We start from the raw sequence: 21,477 nt of genomic DNA on the forward strand, positions 1-21,477 counted from the left end.
CCCAGTAAGAAAATCTAGACAACAAAAAGTAACAATGAATATGCTCACAGCAGGCTTGTAGAAAAGTCCATCTTGCATTCCTTTCCACTTTTGTTTGGATGTTCATGCCATTTGCTGACCTTCAGTGAGCATTTTCATTAGATTTCTGGAAAATACTCTTTTCAACTTAGCGTACAGCCAAAAAGCTGGGGTGCTAAAGTGCTGGCCATCTTTGGAAGATGGAAATGTTTTGCTTATAGATTCTGCATTTGGATGTAGTTTCTTTAATTTGCCACCCAGAGCACTGCTTCTGAATCACATTACAGAGGGCTCTTGTGTTTCTAGAGCTGGGATAGCCAAAACAGCTACAAGAGCTGAAATGCATCTATAAAGAGAGGTTTCCCACTTCAACTAGAATCCATTGCTTCAGTAGTACTCTCACCACACTGACCTTCTGTTGGAGGAAACTCACCAGTTGCGTTTTTACATATTTTGTGGGGGTACTGTGTATTCTTTGTTGTTGCCATTCAGAATCCACATGCTGACCATACTCATTTTGGCAGAGAACCTGGTTTTGAGATAAGGTTTGAAATGTCTGCCCCCAGGACTGTTGCTCATGCCTGGGAAATATTTGCACTGATAACTGCGAGGAATTTTGTGTCTGGAGAGATCACTCAGTCTGTGAGACTTGGGGGCACAGGGGAGAGAAGCGAAGGGAGGGGAGAAGAGGGATTTGACTGAAAACACTCAATTCTCCTCTGGCAAAACCAGGAATCCAAAGACATGCAGACTTTTCTTGGGAAAGCTAGGATGAAGAAAATGAAATCAGATGCTTTGTTTAGGAAAGACAGGATGCTGTTGCTTTCTTTATAATAAAAGTATATTATTTAAACTATAAAATTGCTCAGATACCTTGGTTCCTAGTTCTTCTTCAATAAACTTTTAAAATAAAAGCTCTCGAACATTAGCTTATCTATCATTTAGAGTCTTTATATTAAGCACAATTTTTTTCTGGGTTATAACCTCATATCTTGAAGCTCTTTTATTAATTCAGTTTGTACTTTATTTTTCCTCCTTTTCTGGCTTCTTTAGAAATTTTTTTGAGATATCTAGTTTTCTTTTTTTTATGAAAGTATAGTTGATTTACAATGTTGTATTAATTCCTGGTGTATAGCAAAGTGATTCAGTTACACCTATATACACATTCTTTTTTAAAATTTTCTTTTCCACTGTGGTTTATCATAGGGTATTGAATATAGTCCTCTATGCTATACAGTAGGACTTTGTTGTTTATCCATTCTATATATAAAAGTTTATATCTGCTAACCCCAACCTCACACTCCACCCCTCCCCCAAATTCCTCCCCTTTGGCAACCACCAGTATGTTCTTTATCCATGATTCTGTTTCATAGATAGATTCATTTCTGTCGTGTTTTATATTCCACATATAAGTGATATCACATGGTATCTGTCTTAGAATTTTTTTTTAGGTCTTTAAAGTGGTAGTTTCCCAAAGTAATGAAAAAGGTGCTTAATATGTGCTATATATTGTTTCAAAATACTTTATTCTTATAAATCAGTTTAATTCTCAAGACTGTCGATAAGGTAGGTGACCCTGTTTCATCTGTGGGGAAACGGAGAGGCCGAGAGGTAAGGACCTTGTACAAGGTCTCATTGCCAGTGTTTGGCAGTGCTGGGATTCAGGCTGAGCAGTCTGGCCTCAGAATCACTGCACTGCGTTGAGGGTTCTCACAAACTTCAGAGTCAGCAGATCTGCTGAAGGTGAGGGCAGCAGCAATGATGACACTGTAGTAATGAAATATTATTTATCAAATGCCTGATCATATGTTTACATAGGTATCCTATACCATGATTCTTTGGGTAGGTGATATTATGCCCACTTCACAGATCAGTAAACTGAGGCTTAATGAGGAAAAGAGATTTGTACCAGGTCTTACAACTCTCATGAGACAGAGTCACAGTTGCAATCTGTATCTGACTGCCTCTTACCCTTCTCTTAACCACCATGCTACATTGCCTCTGTCATCTTGTAATGTTCCTGTGTTGTCCTAACAAATACAAGATAATCAAAGCTCCTCATGAAGTGACCAGTCTGTTCAGCTTCTATGGGATGTGGTAAGGTAGGGAGGAGGGAAAGTCATTGGAAGAGAGAACCACATGAGCCCTCCTCCTTCCCTTCACTTCCAAACCCCTAAGGGAAGAAAACAGTCCTCCCTACAGACCTCTCTCTCAAAGCCACTACTATAAGATTCTGCTGGTTCATTTTGCTGTAAGCACCATCCTCAGAGTTCTTTAACTGCAGTATCTTTATGTGCATGACCCTTAGGGAGAACTGATGCTGACATTGGTCAGCAGACTGGCAGTTGAACAGACTGTTTGTTCATATCCCTCAATGAGCGTTTCCTTGTCTAGTTAATATGTGTGAATTAGAATATTTCCTTTTCTATCCACTCTGCCTCCAAAGATTCGATGAACAGAGTTCCCACATGGCTTAAACATACACATAATTTCGCACGTGAGCACCCCCTGGGATCCGGAGCATTTTGTGTCTGTCTGTCTCCAATTCCCTCTCTTCCCCTCCCCTATGGGTTTTCTCCCCCCATTAGGCAAATGGAAGGCTCATGCCACCTGTTAGCATTACGTCATTGGCTCCCCAGAACACAGTTGCACCAAAGGCCTTAAACAAAGTAGTTCTTCTTGTATTGTTTGCACTCAAAGAGCTGATATCATGCCAACTGATGTCATTGTATGTCTTTGTGTAACTGCTATGGCAACTGGGCAGGTGGGGAGTCTCCAGCTGATGTCATTGGGGAAGGAGGTGTAGAGACAGAATTTTAAAAAGCTCTATGCTGCTTTTTTTCTGTGTGTGTGGTTTTCTGGTGTGCAGTTGTTTTTTTTTTCCAAACTAGCTGCTTTTAAGACAAATTACAGCTTGAGTACCCGAAATAAGAACACAGAGAAGCCTCCCCCCCTCCTCCACCTACCCCCTAAAGGCTTCTTTTGAGTTTGTTTTGTTGTTCTGTCCTCTCATCTTATATGGAAAACTGTAACAACTGTCTTTTTCTTAAGGAAAAAAAAGTGAACTAGGTTCCCATCACAGAACTGGTGTGGAACTGTTTGCTAGGATTTTATGGAGCCAGAGCTGAGCAGACTTCTAAATAACTCTTCAGTCTCTTTCATGGAGCTTGTGTTGGTGATGGTGGGTAATTTCAAATTCTTGTTTAGATATTTCACTAATGAAGTTTTTTCTGGTAATCTCCATTTCTTCCATCTGCTTGAAAAATGATCCCTTTGGATCCAGATAAACTTTTTACTTTAATCATTATTTCATAGCAGAGTAAACTAATAAATGTAAAGGCAGAATTTAATTCTAGAAATTAATTAAAATGAATCTATAGCTCTTGTTTTTCTTTTCAAATATGTTTAGACACAGATGGTCATGATACTACTCCTTTCAAATCACCTTTGAGTCATGGCTGCATCTTAATGAAAATAATGATTTCCCGGGTTTTTACAACTTGTGTGCCATTGGCTGTGAACAGCACTGAGTCTTGGTCTGGATTACAGCCTGGAGCTTCCTGGTGTGGCTGGCAGAGATGAGACTTGAAATGGAGCAGGACATAGATTCAGAAACTGGTGAACAGTTCGACTTCCTGTATTTATTTTAACACAACCATATCCTGTTCACACTTATGTTTCCTCTCTTATCTCCTCAAACTATCAAGAGAGAAGTAAGGCATCTGTCTGGAGGACAGGGGGAGTGGTAAATGTTGTGTTCTGATGACTTTCAGCTTCTAGGAGATCTCCAGCTTCTGCCTGTGTTCAAAGGGAAGGCCAGAGTGTATCTGATTGATAAGAATTAGAGCTCGCTGAGTAGGTAATACTGTCAACTCTGATTTCATAGCCCTTACATGCACATTGTGTAACTTGACGTTCATAATAATCCTTTGGGCTTACCCACAAACACATCTACCAAATATTAAAGAAAAAGTTTAAACAACAGACTATAATCCATACATTTCCTAATTTAAATGAGTGCTCTTTTTTGCTTGGTTCTTTAGCTTTTGATCATGTGGATGGTGAGCATTTTTGAATCAACTTTTTTCATTTAATATTAAATAGAAACATAGTTTTTATTTTCATATGCCTTTCACAACTTTGAATGGCTACATAGTATTGTACCTGGGTGACTGACAACTTTTCTCTTTTCAAAAATGTTTTTGTTTTTGACTTGGCCTTTCTAGAAAACAGATACTGCTGTAGTGAACATCTTTATGCATCTAGCTGGATATCTTTGGGCAGAAGATTTCCTTAAGATATATATTCCCATAAATGATACTGCATTTGATGAGGGGGAGGTCTGCATACTTTGTATGGATCTCTGTATGCTGCTGCTGCTGCTAGTCGCTTCAGTCGTGTCCAACCCTGTGCGACCCCATAGACGGCAGCCCACCAGGCTCCCTGGTCCCTGGGATTCGCCAGGCAAGAACACTGGAGTGGGTTGCCATTTTCTTCTCCAATGCATGAAAGTGAAAGTGAAGTCAGTCCTGTCCGACTCTTAGTGACCTAATGGACTGCAGCCTACCAGGCTCCTCTGTCCATGGGATTTTCCAGGCAAGAGTACTGGGGTAGGGTGCCATTGCCTTCTCCGGATCCCTGTATACCAGATTCCTAATAACACTAAGAGGTATATGTCATTACCCTCATTTTACAGATGGGGAATTTGAGGCTGAGAGAGAGAAATTAACTTATCCAGATCACAGACCCAGGAAGTGGTGGAACTGGGATTATAACCAAGATAATCTGGGTTCTTCTAAGGTCCTTGCTTGTAACCACTCTCTTGTTTGGGAGCAAACTTGGCCTTCTGGGTGAGGTGAGCTTACAAAGGGTGCAAGTCACACACCTCCACTGCCCAGTTAGTTACTGGCAGAAATTCTACACCCGAGGAAGTCATCTGTGCCTTCCTGGGCTCCTAAAGTGCAAGGCTGTATATAGGCCACTGAGCATATGACTCTTAGGGGCAGATCAAATGTGCGGCTAATGAAATTGCCTGATGCTTCGTGGAACTCTTTCCAGGGGAACATGCCCCAGTTTGGATAAAAGGCATAAACCCAAACTATTGCATGCAGCCTCCGAAATTTGCCCTGGGTCTCCCAACCGACTTTCATTTGTGTTTTGATTTTCTTTCTAAAAAAAATACAATAAGCAACTACACACATTCATTCTTCCGCCAGCTCTGAAGTTCGAGGGGGGAGTCATTCTCACTTCCTGTGTTTGTGTTCCAGGTGGACTTAGCAGTTTTAAGCAGAACCATGAAAACCTCTGTGACAACTCCCTCCAGCTCCAAGAGTGCCGGGAGGTGGGGGGCGGCGCGTCTGCGGCCTCGAGCATGCTACCTCAGTCCATCCCCAGCACCCCCGACATCGAGAACGCCGAGCTGACGCCCATCTTGCCCTTCCTGTTCCTTGGCAACGAGCAGGACGCTCAGGACCTGGACACGATGCAGCGGCTGAACATCGGCTACGTCATCAACGTCACCACCCACCTGCCCCTCTACCACTACGAGAAAGGCCTGTTCAACTACAAGCGGCTGCCGGCCACCGACAGCAACAAGCAGAACCTGCGGCAGTACTTTGAAGAGGCTTTTGAGTTCATCGGTAACTATCTCCCACGGGGAACTCTCATCTTCCACCTTCCTTTTCCCTCCAGCTTTTTGCTTTGATAGCAGGTCCAAGATTTCTGCCTGAGCTGCAGAAAAGCTACGCGGAAGTGTTTTTGGGCTCCACCACCTGGTGCAGAGTATTCTCCTACGTCATAACCCAGCAAGTGTTTTGGAGCCATGGTTATCAAAGTACAGTCATTCAACTGGGTTGGGAATCCATTCAGTGAGACCTCCTCATCTCTCCAGTTCTTAGTGAAAAAGTGGCAGGGGTTAGCATCGAGATGTCCTATGACATCATCTCAAAAGAGTTGGTAGAAAGGAAGAAGTTGGTGGTCAAAGCAGGTGCAGGGGTATATGGTCTACTGAGATTCCTTGGCATTTTGTAGGGAGTAAAATATAGCCTGCCCTCTGGTGAGCTTCCCTGTGTCTCAGACAGTAAAGGATCCATCTGCAATGCAGGAGACCTGGGTTGGGAAGATCCCCTGGAGGAGGGCATGGCAACCTACTCCAGTCTTGCCTGGAGAATCCCCATGGGCAGGGAGCCTGGCGGGCTGCAATCCATGGAGTCGCAGAGTTGTTCACGACTGGGCGACTAAGCACAGCAGAGCACTGTATCCACAGGTTCCACCTCTGCAGATTCAGCCAGCCACTGATGGAATTTCTGGATATAGAGGGCTGATTGTACTGTGCCATTTTATATAAAGGGACTTGAACATCCATGGATTTTATCCATGGGAGTAGAGGGATCCAGGAACCAATGCCCTGCAGGTTCTGAGTGCTGGCTGTATTGTAAATATGACACGGGCTTCTAAGCTCATCTGTGTCTCCCTTACCTTGAGTCAATTGCCATTGCTTGAGATCAAGGTAGCATTTGCTGAAGGAGTGTTTCTGAAGGATATTTTTCAGAAACACAGTGCTATAGTGAACATCTTTATGTATCACATCAGTGCAAAGGTGGCGGGGGGAGTGGGGAGTAGTATTCCCCTTCAGTTTGCTTTGTCTCTCCATTCCTAAAGGTTGTGTAGCCAAAGGGTGTGAAGTTGAGTGCTCATGAGATGATGCTAGATTTCCTTAGTTCACCCAGGCTCATTAAGTAGAAAAGACCAAATAGTATAGCCCATGTAGTTCTCAAGGAGAGAAAGTTCTAGTAGCAGCAGGCTTTAATCTCCAGAAGGAAGCAACGACCAGCCTAACCCTAATCCTCAACTTTAACTTTTGCTGCTTCTAAGCCTCAAACTGTTGCAAGGCTTAAATGATCATTTGGAGAGGACCTGGTACTCAACAATTTTTTTTTTCTCAAGTGACTCCAGTCTTTCTTATACAAAAGAGTGACCCAGTCCTTTTCCTAAATATTGTAGCAGGTTGTTACTGGCCTCTGTCTCAGGAAGAATGCACTCATGTTCAGTGCTCCTTTGTCAGGAAAAAAAAAAAAAAACCAACTTGGATTTATCAGCCATTGAAGGAGGTAGATTTGCTGTAGAGTTGGCAGCTCTGGTCACTTGGCCCAGGCATTTTCTTGCTAATCTTGCCTGGTTTTGCAGGGCTATGAAATGTTCAATCTGGAAGGAAATTCCGAGTGGTCACTAAACTCAGACAAGTAAAGTGACTTCTCCTAGATTGTAGGAACTTTAGTGTTAGAGAAGGGACCAGAGCCTAATGCTCTTGACTCCAAGGCCAGACACTGGGGCTAGATGCTCGGGCAGTGTTTACAAGGCTCTATTATTGGGTTGGCCAAAAATTTGTTTGGATTTTTCTGTAAGTCAAATGTTACAATAGTTCTAATGCATAATGCTTGTGGATGCAAAGATACCTTAAATTCTCTATTAATGATATCTGAATCAAACTTTGAGTCCCAAGGGAGAAAAGTTTGCATCCAAGTAGATGAGGAACTTCCTGGTTGACATATGATGTCATGAGTGCAATTTTTTGTCTTAGTTCCAGTTGAGGGAAGTTAGGAAATTGTTTTCTGTTTAATGAGTAGCATCAGATGTGCTTAGGGTCTAAGAGGATTTCGATCAAAGCACCCACATTCCTTATAAATTATTCAGGCTCACCTGGTTTTTTAGAAAGAAAACAAAACAAACAAAAAAAATAAATAGCATTAAAGCCTGGAAACAGGTCCACATCACACCCTGAACAGGCACAATTTTTAAATTTTCATTGTTATATCATTGGGTAAACTGAAATCTTACAGTCTTGCTTTAAGAAAAACACACCCTGTTTTAGAAACATAATAGCATTCACAGAGAGGCTGATGTAAACTAAGCGGAGTCTAGGTTTAGGATTTAACTATGACAGTTGGTTATTGCTGTGTCGGCTAATATTATTCCTGTATTTGCCTGTGCCTGGTTAGTATTACTCCCATTATTCAGATCGGAGGATTGAGCCTCTGAGGAGTTACAGGATTCATGCAAGTTCCTCTGCAAGGTGGAACCATGGCCAGACCTAGCCCTTTGTGGCTCATCTTCTTAATCCCCATGCTTCCCACTCTTGGGGTGGAGGCCATTAAATAGTGTGTGCTAAAAAAAAGAAATTGAAAACAGGAGATGCTTTTGTAAAATACTGTTATCTATGAGAAGTAAGTCAAATCTCTGAATTTTTAAGATGAAAATTTGCACGATGTTTGTTTTATTGAGCTATGAGTGAGTAACCAGTAGAAGTAGTTCATGTTAAAATGTGGCTCTCCTTTACATACTCTTTTCCTAGTCTTCTAATTGGTATATTTTTCAGGGATACTCTCTTTGGGATGACTTTTATCGGGTTGGCCAAAAAGTTCACTCGGGTCTTCGTACTCTCCAAGAACCCAAATGAACTTTTTGGCCAAGCCAATAGTTTAGAAGTATCACTAAGAATTCATTCAGACAGTGCCCACAAGCTGTTCTCCTGGGTTTTTAATATATCTGAAAACCTTTAAAGTATTATCTTTTTCAATTGCCCTGGATTCTGAGCCATCACTGAAATTCCTCCGTCTTCCATGTCATTGCCATGTTAGAACAACATGCACGGATGTGTGGGGATTGGACAGTTCAGATGGAGGTCACACCCTGTGCCTGAGTACTGCAAGTCTTTAGTTTTGCAACAGTAGGGCTTTTTGGTGAGATGCTGAACACAGTAACTTTCTAGTTTTGTTCCTTTAGCCTCCTTCAGCATTTCCTAAGACTGAAACTCTTTATCTATTTAATACTAGTTCCTGTACAGAGCAGTTCTACAATATAAAAAAAGAAGTTCTTTTTCTCTATCACAGGTGGGAGGGACATTGTTAATAATACTAGTTTCGATAAGTGACACAGTGTGACGATGGGAATTAGCATCCTTAATCAGAAGGGTCTACTTAACCAGTGACTTATTTAACATTTAGGCTGATGATGTCATGGCTCCTTCCTCAGTTGACCACCATCACCTGTGAAGTCCACTATTAGGGTGAATGACTCTTTCACCTAATCTTCTGTCTAAATGTAGAAATGTAGGTTCTTATTCAAGCTAATGTGGCTTTTAGCCAGTTCTGGAGGTTGTGACATAAACAGACACAAATAGGAGATTATACTTAGTTTCCAAACCATTTTAATGTCGTCTTTCTCTACAAAATATGGCGTCATCAAGTCTAGATAAACGCTAACCTCTCTCCCTCCATCTCTCTTTCCCCTCCCCGGCACCTCTTGCTTTTCTCCCTCATTCCAGAGGAAGCTCACCAGTGTGGGAAGGGGCTGCTCATCCACTGTCAGGCGGGGGTGTCCCGCTCTGCCACCATCGTCATTGCTTACTTGATGAAGCACACGCGGATGACCATGACTGATGCTTATAAATTTGTCAAAGGCAAACGACCAATTATTTCCCCAAACCTTAACTTCATGGGGCAGTTGCTGGAGTTTGAGGAAGACCTGAACAACGGTGTGACACCGCGAATCCTTACACCAAAGCTGATGGGTGTGGAGACAGTTGTGTGACCATAGTCTGGCTGGAAAGGATGACTGTTCTCCATTAGGAGATGAAGAGGAAGGAGTATGGATTCTTTCTTTTCTTTTTTCTCTTTTTTTTTTTTTTAGATGGGGGTAAAGTTTGTGAATGGAAGCAAACTTGTTTAAAAACTTTATTTTTAACCAGTGTGAGAAGAATTTAACTTTTGATGCCATTGAGATTTACTTCCCACCAACTGACAAAGCAGGGAGTCTAAAGAAATAATTTTTTTAAGCCAACAATAAAAATATCATAAAACCTGTTTCTTCCCCTTTTCCTTTTAAGCTATTTGTAGAGTTTACGATTAACTAGTCTGTGCAGGTTCATAGACCGAAGATACTACACTTTAAACCAATTAAAAAGAACCCAAAGTAAGTAGAAAAGACATTGAATCATGAAGACCTAGGATCTGCCTGACCTGTCCTTACAGAAAACAAAAACCCAACCAAACCAAGCCCTGCTGTGCTCACTGGTGCAAAGAGAAGACCAGGGCAGCTTAAGTGGTCTAAGAACCCTTCACATTCTTTAAAGAAACAAAGGATACTGTTGATTTTGTGTGTTTCATACTCTGGATTATTTTTCTTCCCTCTCTGTGTTTAAGAGATTTTTTTTTTTTTCAAATAGCAAGGAACTGACCATTATACCATATGCCTTCACTGGCTCCTCGTGCAATAATATGGTGTTTTGAGTGTGCAAATGAGTTAGAGTTGGCAGCTTAAAAATAGACAAATAGTGAAAAGTTGCCAGCTTGGAGATAGAAAGGAATTAAACAAAACCAGTTACTTTCTTTCCCACCTTTTTCCTTTTTTTTTTTCTTTGATTTGATTCTGGTTATAGTGCCATAAACCTTGTTACATATGTATATCAGAATGTAAAAAAAAAAAAAAGACAAAAATTTATTTAAAAATATTTTTCGCAAAAAAACTTGGTGTGTTTCTGTTGATTGTGTAAAAATTTTATTTTCATTATATAAATGAAAATCATTTGGAAATGTGTCTTTTTCCTCTTCTTTTCCTCAATTCAAGTATCTCTTACCTCTTGTAAGCTGTCCATGTAACGTAACTGAAAGTAAACACAAATTTTTGATACAGGGATAGAAAGATGAGGGAGAGGAAATATTCTCTGGCCTCAGTGTGAAGCAGGGAGAATTAGCAAGGAAGTGAAAAAGCTCTAGTCTGCCGGGTCACGGTCCCCTCTATGGTCGTAGTCCTGCCATCCACTTCTGCCAGTGTAATTCCTCTTGCAAAGGGGAAACCTCAGGTAATCTCCTTGAGAAAGGTGTGAGGTTTTACACCACACCTTGGTGTGATGTCTTGGTGACCAGGTCACAGCCAGATTGATGGGTTAGAATTCTCTGATCCTCCCCAGTGGCGCTTTGATCAATATCTGTGACCCCTACAATATCAATATTGTAGGGGTCTTGATATCCCCCTTCCATTGTCATTTACCCACTTGGCATCTTTGGGAACATTAATCATGAAGCATTGCAGGCAGATTCTTTACCATCTGAGCCACCAGGGAAGACCTGGTACATACTGCAACACACCGCTGTCTCCTACTTTTCTGCCAGCAAACTGAATTCAACTTCATAAGTACAGCTTCCCCAACACACTTGGTTAATACATAGTTGGTATTCCATGGGTTCCCAGTCCACAGAGGAGTAGGGAGGGTGTAGGGGAAGAACACAAATCAAATGTTTTCCATGTTTTATTAAAATAGAAGCATCCAGGGAATTGGCCATAGGGAGGATTCACAGCAAATTAAAATTTGCCCAAGGTGAGTAAAAAAGAATGATTTTGAAATTTCCAATTCTATATGAGTACATTTGGACATAATATCCTTGTGAACATTTTCTGACCAGTGTTATAATGAAGTATTTTTGACATTTTAAAAATAGCTTTTCTATTAGAAGTGATTAACTTTTTGTTTGATTAGAAAAGTAGAGACTGAATTTAACAAGAATTAACTGAAGGTTGTCTTGACTTAGTTTGGTTTATTACAAAGCATTAAGGTGAAAATCAAATTTTTCTTATGGTGCTTTCTACTCTTCAATCTAACAATTTTCTTGGTGCTAGAACATATTTAAGGAGTGGGATTGATGTGTAATTAGGGATTTAAAATATATAATGATTTACTATATATTTATTTTTCTTTATTCTAAGTCCAAATATTAAAGTTCTGATAGTGTGAGTTTTATTCCCTTTTTTTTTCCTTTTTAACAAAATAAGAATTGCTATAGTTTCTTGAGCTATATGGAAATAATTTATGATTTTTGAACTTTATAACATTATGGTTTTGAGAGCAAGATTGTCCTGGGGCAGATAGGAATTCTGCCAATGAGCATACCAAGAATTCTGAGAAACTCATCTTCTTTCTACTAATCTGTTTTGAATCACTTAGCCTCTGTTTCTTCATGAGGAATGTTAACCACTTAGTGAAATTTACATGGATTAACCAAGCCATTGCACTAGAAACCAGATTCCCCAGGTTTTGTTACTGAGTCAGACTTTGGTTTGCTCACCTTCCAGTTGTAAAGGCAGTCTGTTGACACCAGGTTGTGGTGAAGGAAAGTGCAGTGTTTATTGCAAGATGTCAAGCAAGGAGTTAGGGCAGCTGGTACTTAAAACATCCAAACTGCTAGATGGGTTTCAGCAAAGCATTTTTAAGGACAAGGTAAGGAACTGGAGTCCCGAGGTATGTGATCAGCTTGTGCTGATCGGCTGATGGTGAGGTAACAGTGCAGCGTTACAGAGCTTAACATTATCATTGCTTAGGTGCCAGTAGGTCTGGGGGTTGTGTGCTCATGGCCATCAAGTAGTTAATTTCTTCTCTTTGATGGTGGTTTTAGCATCTGTGAAACAACTCAGGAAATGTGCATCAATACTGTCATCTAGGCACTTCAAAAAGGATCTAAGCCAAGGATATGAGGGAGGAGTTTGCCCTGAGAAGGTCCCATAGGGTTCTGCTCTGTTACAGGTTCTGAGCCTCACTTGTCTCAGAGCTTTGGGACTGAGCCGGAAATTCACTGTTGTCTTCCTGAGAAGCAGGGTCTCTGAATAGCTGATGAACATATTATTCTCTGAGTCCAGCAAGAATTGTTTCATGTTGGATTAATTTAACAATAGAATGAATCTGTAATGTATCTAATCAAATAAAAGAAAAACACAGGCATTGTTACTTTACATTAAATAGAATAGTAGCTTCAGCTCCTCTATAAGCACTTCCCCCCACCCACAGTTAATATGTTTTTAATCAAGGAATATTAACCCAGAAGTAGAGTTCACATTTCATGGAGGAGCTCGTGCTAGCAACTTTTGGAAAAGGACATGTAAGGCAGGACATGTGGCAGGGGAGCTGACAAAAGGAGGACATGTACAAGGGAAGATATGAAAGAGGAAATGCACATGTCTCCCAAACCACATGTTGATAGTAAATGAGAAAAGACAACCCTCTGAAAGGTGATAACATACGGGCAACAGGAGAAAATGGGAGTTTATAGTAAAACAAACAAAAAGAACTAGGAAAACTAAATCACACTTCAGAAGTTGAATAAGATAGAATGCTTGTAAATTGCTCTAACTAGATCTTCTGGAAGGTGAGAAATTTGGCAAGTAAAACTGAATAGAAATCAAGAAATAATGGGTGTCACCCTGACTGTGAGTAGGCTCTTATAAATAAGCTACAACACATTATATTTTATTCCCCAAGCATTGTAACATCCAATCTCCAGAGATATGGGTTGATATTTGTTTTTAAGCTCTCATTGGAGACAGTCATAATATATGGATGTGTGGAAGAGAGCATCAAAAATGACGAGTAAGGATCCAGAAAGGCAATAAGAAGGTATTTAGAAATAACTGTCCAAAACCTATCTGTAGAAGATTTTCTGACTTTATGGAGATTGTAGACTATGAATGCCAGTGCTTTCCATTGTTCCTGATTTCCTCCTTTGTGACAAACTTTGCCAGTGTTTGCTGGAAGATACACAGGGTTAGACAACTGTGTGCTATAGTGAAGAAGTCAATGCGAGTGTATTGCCTCCATGCTTGATGATGATGATCCATGTCTCTGTGGATCAACAGAGCTAACAGGGAGAAAAGGTGGCCATAAAGTAAAGGAGAACAAGGAAGAACTGTAATTATGTGGAAAAACATAGTGCCCACATTTACCTTTTACCAACTTCCATGATGTGGGTGGCTTAGAAGTATCCAGTACCCAGAAGTATCCTTTCCCATGTTGCTGACCATGTACCTCGTGCAGGACTTATGAAGCAAAGGAGGAGATCTGGAAATAGCTTTAAGAGCTGCAGTCACAGTTATGGCCCTAAGCTAAGGTGAGTTTCCAGGTAGGTGAAAATGTGCATAGATTGCAATAGTCATTGGTGTACTCTTCATAGTATAATGGCTGCTGCTTCTTGTGTGTTACAATCTCATGCAGATTTCTTTTAAGGTGAACCTTATCCCAGTGTGAAATAGAGAAAGGATTTCTGGGAAATGCAATTTCAGATTCAGCTAAGTTGACCTCGCACAAAACTGCCAGAGTCTATCATTTGCCAACTTGCTATCCATTTACACTTCTCTTAACCATATATATATATATATATAAAACTTCCAAACAAAGACATAAGAAAGTGATGTTTCCACCTAAGAAGATGCAGCTATCACTTCCACAGTTGAAGAGATACTAATCCTCTCTCAAAATGAGAGTGCATAGTCTCATGTGTTACTTTATTCATTTGGGGGCAATCATTTCTCTTGTACTTGAGATCTGCTCTCTCTTTGAAATTATGTAATTTAAATGCTGAGATATAAGGATATTGTAGATTGAATTGTGTTTGCCAAAAAGATGTTTTTGAAGTTTTAATTTCAGACCTTGTAAATGTGATCTTATTTGAAAATAGCATAGTTGCAGATGTAATCAAGGTTTTAAAAGGTCATATTGGATTAGGATGGGAGCTAATACAATTACTGGTATAATTGGACAAATCCCTCTTATAAAAGGGTGATTTGGACACACACAGAGGAACCAATGCCATATAACTAGGGAGGTGGAGACTGGAGTGATTCATCTAAGAGTTAAGGAGCACCAAAAATTACTGGATATCACCAGAAGCTAGGAGAGAGACATGAAACATATTCTCAGAGTCTCCAAAAGAACCAACCCTGCTAACACCTTGATTTTGGACTTCAAGCCTCCAGACTATAAGGTAATACATTTCTATTACTTTTAGTTACTCAGTTTTGGGGACTTTGTTATTACAGCCCAAAGAGACTACTACAAAGAATAACCACATTTAATATTAGATGGTACAATAGCTATAGGAGAAAAAAAGAATTGATTAATATAAATCAAATATATTTATACCAAAGTAAGAAATGTTTATAACTCTTACTGTCCTAATTTCTACAAGTGATCATGTAGTCATAGGTGATAATTATAACTTCCTTCTTTTACTACCCATTCTATTTACCCTTTGTCCTCAACAAGCATCTCACCTGCTCACAGTTTCCTGGCTGTTGGGATAACCTAAATCTTTATTTTTGATGGATCTGAACCTTTGGCAGTCCTACCTGCATTGGGTCCTTTTATTGTAAGACATGAGAGTACAAGAGGTCCCTTCATCTAGATTTAGTTCTTCCTACTCCCATAGTCCTATAGTAATCCAGTTACCCCTTGGTAGTCACAAGTCATTCCAGAAATACAGCAACCCCATCCTTTGCCTGTTTTCTTCTTTAGCATGAGGAGCCCAAATTAGCAGATAGCGTCAACTTCCAGTATAATGGAGCCATTGTAGGATCTCCTAGCAGGTGCATCTGTGCTTTGGAAACTAAGACTTCTGGACCAGTAGAGCACAAAGGTGCAGAGTAGATAGAACAAATTTTGCAAGTAGATCACCAGGAGTAACAGTGAGAGGAATTTTTTTCATTTACAGCTCTTTCTGGGCCTGTGAATCTTGGATAAGGGAGAAACAGCAACATATATTTGTTGACATATATGTTCGAGAATTTACTGCATCTTGCAGGACATTACCCTAGTCCTGAAAAGTTTTCCATCCATCTAGCTCCATAACTGAAATGTCAAGAGCACTATTTTACTGCTTCAGAATGACGGATAACATAGCAAGAGTAGTAAATTCCACAAGTGTGAGCCTGTCACCCCACTTCCTGTGCTGCAAAATAAGTTCCTTCATCAGAAACAAGGCATTGTGGAATGCTATGATGGTGAATAGATTTAAGAATTCTATAAGCCCACAGATACTAATTTTGGCAAAAGTATTGCAAGTGAAGTCTAATCCATCTGAGGAGTGTGTTTCTATAGAGTGGGAACAAAACACTTCTCCTTCCATGATAGGAGAGTTCCAGTGTAATTAACCTACAGCATATAGCTGTCTGATTACCCTAGAAATGGTTCCATTTCCAGGGCTTGGTATTTGTCTCTGCTTTGGGTAAGTTGGGTGCTCAGTGTTGGCTGTAGTCAGAGTAGCCATGGTGAATGGAAATTCATGTTACTGACCCCATGCATAACCTCCATCTCTTCCATCATGGCTACTTTGTACATGAGCCACTGGTTAAAGACAGGTGTGACTGGGAGAACCAGACTTGACAGAGATTCACAGAATACATTTTCTTGTCCCTTATTAAGATCTTTTTATGCTGAGGTTGAGCTTTTTGAACACTCACATGGTACGTCTTATGCCCATTCAGAGAGTTCTGTCCATTGACTTATTCCCCAGAATTTTCCGTCTCCAATTTGTCAATCGTATTTCTTCTAAGTCCCTGAGAAGCCATCTAAACCATTAGCTACTTCTTGTGAAGCAATGTAGATCCATATCTCTGACTCTCAGGCAAAATGAACAACCAGGTGCACTGCTGGAAGTTCTGCCCGCTGGGAAATTTTTCCTTCACCACTCTCAGCCTTGGCCGCCCACTGAGTGGGGCTGTAGTGACGTAGCCATTCGTTTTAGGATGATATCGAGATATCATACAAAACTCTGCAATCAAGATCAAATATTTTTCTTTCAGTCCACTGGTCACAGAGAACACTCCATGAAGCCATAACTGTGAGTACAAGAAAGTGATGCAGCAGGAATAGATCACTTATTTATTTAACTTACTTGAATCTGATTTCACATAGTGCAGTTCCACTTGACAATCAAATAATGTTATTCTTGCCCAATTTAGAGACTTAGTGGGTCAGTAATACATTTCTTCATGAACAATCCAGGTTGTGTTATAAAATAATGATCTATGATTAAGCTTTCAATTTCAAACTGTTACTGAAAAAAAGAATAGTATTTTCCTGAAGAAGCTGTCAGAGTTTTGTTCCAAAATCCTAAATGGCTGCTCTATCATTCACCTATCAGGTTAACGGCTTCGTACACGATCCCTGTCTAATAACGACCCTTCTAGCACCATGGGATGTACTAGGTATAGATATCAGAGCAGCTTTCAGAACAGTCTTGAAATATTGCAGACACTTCTCTTATTCTGGAGCTCAGCTTCTACACCCAGTTCTAATGTGTGGGTTTTTTTCCCCACCATACCAAGTTATTATTGGAAACCAGTTGGGTGTCCTACAATTCAACTAGATTCTGACACTATCTATTTGGAGATAGCACCAGGTGCCACAGGTTAAGGATTTAGTCCTACAAGACTATACCCTCCCACTCCAGACATCAATCACAAGTCCAGGTTATTACCAGTGTTTCTGAATGACCATCTGAAGATTGTGAGTTCCAATGACACCCTCCCTGGATTTAATTTGCTAGATGGCATAGAGGACTCTGAGAAACATTTGACTTACTAGATTACCAGTTTATTAGGAATGGCCAAGTAGAAGAAATACATAGGGCAAGATATAGGAAAAGGGCACAGAGCTTTTATGCCTTCTTAGAGCACACCATTCTTCCCAAATCTCCATGTGTTCACTAGCCCAGAACCTCATCAAGTCCTGTCCTTTTGGGTTTTTACAGAGGTTTTGTTATGTTGGCACGACTGATTAAATCATTAGTGATTGAACTAAATCTCCAGCCTCTTTCTCCTCTCCAGAGGTCTAAGGTGGGGCTGAAAGTTCCAAATATTTAATTACATGGTTGGTTTCCCTAGCGCCTAGCCCCCGTCCTTAGGTGCTTTCCAAAAGTTATCTCACTGGCGTGACAAAATGCACCGGTATCACTCTCATCCGTGGGAAATTCCAAGGGTTTTAGGAACTCTATATATCAAAAGCAGGAACAAAGACCAAATATTTATTTGTTACTGTAAATTATAATACATCAGGAACCTTACTCCCTGGTGAATCAGATGGTAAAGAGTCTGCCTGCAGTGTGGGAGACCCAGGTTCGATCCCTGGGTCAGAAGATCTTCTGGAGAAGGAAATGGCAACCCACTCCAGGATTCTTGTCTGGAAAACCTCATGGATGGAGGAGCCTGGCAGGCTACAGTCCATGGGGTAGCAAAGAGTTGGACACGACTGAGCGACTTCACTTCCTTTCTTTCTAATTAAATTAATAACCTTTCATGTTACTTGGTAGATTGGATTAGCATGCCCAGTGAGGATATATGTTTTCGGTAAAATTCAAGAAAACCTATTAGACACTGTGCCTCTTTCCTTAGTAGTAGGAAGGATTATCTGTAACAACTTATCCTTTATCTTGAAGAGAATTCCCTAAAAGCCACTTGTCTTTGGTGCCAGGATAAAGTTGAGGCTACTGAGCCCTCTAAAAACATATATGATTGTATAATCTTTGTAAGTTGTGTTTAAATTATAATTATTTCCTTCTGAATCATTTCATGATTGAACAAACCTGAAGCTCAAAAGAGGAAGTGTGCACTTAAGTCAGCTTTTTGTTTTTCTCATTACCACTATTTTCTTATAAGGGGATAAATATGTTTTCTCCTCAGGACAAATATGAACTGGAATGTCCTGGAACAACAAACAGTACATACTATGCTTAAGGATTCCTCTTATATAGTTTAAAGAGATTTAGGTCTAATGGCCTATCTCACCAAAGGGCTCAAGACCCAGCACCACTCACCCATGGACAAGCACAGTCTTCAGAAGGAACATGTTTCCGACAAAGGAACAAACTAAAATCCTAGAGGAAGAGCTAAGTGAAGTAGAAACGGATAATCTATATATGAGGATGAGTTCAGGGCAGTGACTAAAAAGATGATCAAAGATCTTGGGAGTAAAATGGATGCACAGAGCAAGAAATTAGACGTTTTTAACAGAGAATTAGAAAATAAAAAGAACAGCCAAATGGAGATGAAGAATATAATATCTGACATTAAAAATACTCTGGAAGGAATCAAAAGTAGGCTAAATGATACAGAAGGATGCATCAGCAGCTAGAAGACAGAGTAATGGGAATCAGTGATGCTAAAGAGAAAAAAGAACAAAGCATGAAAACAGAAGTGAGGACCATCCCACGTTGATGACTTGCCCACAGGAGTTCAAGGTGGCCCTCTCTGGGACCTACTGTGGGCCCTGCTGCTGGGCCTGACTTTCCTCTCCATACTTCAACTTTTAGAAAATAAAGATGGCCATAAAATCTTAGAAATGGAGGTAATAATACCTGTTCTTTATCAGCCCCTTGGCAATCGCATGGGAAAATTACTTAATGGCTGCTAAGAATTTTCAAATCCAGAGTGCCGTTAGCTCCTGACTTAAGAGTATCTTTTCACAAGGACAGAAAATCACTTCATAATGACCCAGTGTCCACACAACTGTTTGGCATCAGGTGGTTGCAATGATACAGATGCGTCTTTGCTCACCCCTGTCCATCAAGTTGGTCGTGTTGAGATATAAGGTTGATCGACTTATGCAATACTCCTTCCACGCTCTCAGTTCTAAGACGAACTGCTCCTTTTAATGGTCTGGTGGCAAACCTGCGGGCTTGGCTCTTCAGGGTCCATAAATGTCAGGATGCATTACTGGGGCTGACGTGGTTCTTCACTCCTGAATTGTCTCTGACAGCCCATGTGTGGCTAAAAGGCCAGGGCATTTTTAGCTTTAGTTAAGCAACACCAAAATCCTCCAGGTTGCTGCTAAATCCTTCTTTTAGTGCTCTTGGAGTGCTAGCTGAGGGCACTGTGTATCCTCAGCACCCAAGGCGCCAGCACAGATGGGGCTGCTCTGGGCTGATTCTCCTATATTTAACACAGCCCTAATTACCCACAGGTCTCTGAGTGAGGAGGGCTGATGAGCAGTTCAAGTTCCCTGCATAGAAATAGCCCCAGAATAGTTCCAGTGTTGTTTCTAATTGCAATGGATGAGCAGACTGTCTCATTAATCCTCCCCTATCAGCGTGCAAACTGGCTGCCCCAGAATAGCCCTGAGCTCAGTCAGCCTGCAGCCTGCGCTGGGGATGGTGGTTTTGTACATATTTGGAGAGGGAAGGATCTTCTCCCCAGGGATGGATGCAAGTGTTTGGGGGTGAGAAACAGTCTATGAATTCCGGAGTCTTGGGTAAACACAAAGACAGGATGCAGAAAAGTAAAGATTATCACATCAGGTTTGGACGGACTTGGTTCAGACAGAGAAGCTATGAAGTAGCAGAGTCAGACCTTCAAGTGTGCTGGCAGGTTCTTATGCCCTTTTACCTCTGTGCCTGAATATTTGACTCTGTTCCATTCTCCTTGTTCCACCCTTTCTTCCCTACTCAGTGAAGGATCTGGTATCAGTTATAGACACTTTGTATGAACGTCACTAACAGGTCTTCACATGTTTATAGCTTTAAAATTATCAAAGGTTATTTTCCTTTACACACTCATACTATGGAGACCCTCACAGCAATCTTGCAGAGTTAGCAATGGCAGGCATTATTGCTATTACACAAAAGAGGAAACTGAGGACCAGCAGGTAAGTCTGTAAGCAACCCGAAATCACACAGTTAGTAACCGATCTTAGACAAGAAATCAGATCTTTTCTCTGATAGTTCTGTTTTCTTGTTAAAGAAATAGCAGTATTTGATGGTCAGGATGCCATGGAAACAGAAGACTCTGGAATCAGACTGGGATTTCAATGTCTGGGACTTTGGGCATGTTGTGAGGATTAAATAAGATAACACACACAGAAAAATCCCTAGTCAGAAAAGTGCAAGTCTCAGGGCGGAAAAAAAACACCTTAATTCCACAACACTAAGTTATTTTGCCCTTTCCCTTGGGGAGAAGGAGATAACTCTTCAGGGCACAGTTCAGTTTGGTTGCTCAGTCATGTCTGACTCTTTGAGACCCCATGGACTGCAGCACTCCAGGCCTCCCTATCCATCACCAACTCCCGGAGCTTGCTCAAACTCATGTCCATCGAGTTGGTGATGCAATCCAACCATCTCATCCTTTGTTGTCCCCTTCTCCTCCTACTTTCAATTTTTCCCAGCATCACCGTCTTTTCCAATGAGTTAGTTCTTCACATCAGGAGGTCAAGGTACTGGAGCTTCAGCTTCAGCATCAGTCCTTCCAATGGATATTCAGGACTGATTTCCTTTAGGATGGACTGGTTTGATTTCCTTGCAGTCCAAGGGATGCTCAAGAGTCTTCTCCAACACCACAGTTCAAAAACATCAATTCTTCGGGGCACAGCTTTCTTTATGGTCCAACTCTCACATCCATACATGACTGCTGGTAAAACCATAGCTTTATGAACCACAAGGTTCATAAAGTAGTATATGGACCTTGCTTTCTTCATCTCTGTCCTTCCTCTGCTCCTTCTCTCTCCTTTCCATCCCCAACCACCCATGGAGCCCTCTGTATGTGCTAGAATCTCTGGGAGATACAGTAATTTGGAAGTCAAGTTGCCCTGAAGTTTCAGACCATGAAATCCAATCACAGATCTTTAGGAACACATGTGGTTGTTTTCTCTTC

General features: G+C 40.8%; 1 protein-coding gene across 1 annotated transcript in view; it reads left to right on the plus strand.

Moving 5' to 3' along the window:
* The window catches only part of DUSP10 (dual specificity phosphatase 10), a 40,062-nt gene extending 29,455 nt beyond the window's left edge, over nt 1–10,607 (plus strand). The window contains exons 3-4 of the mRNA XM_043485709.1: nt 5,286–5,657; nt 9,341–10,607. Of these exons, the coding sequence (XP_043341644.1) occupies nt 5,286–5,657; nt 9,341–9,606 (638 nt within the window). The 3' untranslated portion in view covers nt 9,607–10,607. The remainder of the gene's footprint in view (nt 1–5,285; nt 5,658–9,340) is intronic.
* The last annotated feature ends 10,870 nt before the right edge of the window (nt 10,608–21,477 follow it).

This window comes from Cervus canadensis, chromosome 13 (genome assembly GCF_019320065.1).
Source record: "Cervus canadensis isolate Bull #8, Minnesota chromosome 13, ASM1932006v1, whole genome shotgun sequence".
Taxonomy (NCBI): domain Eukaryota; kingdom Metazoa; phylum Chordata; class Mammalia; order Artiodactyla; family Cervidae; genus Cervus; species Cervus canadensis.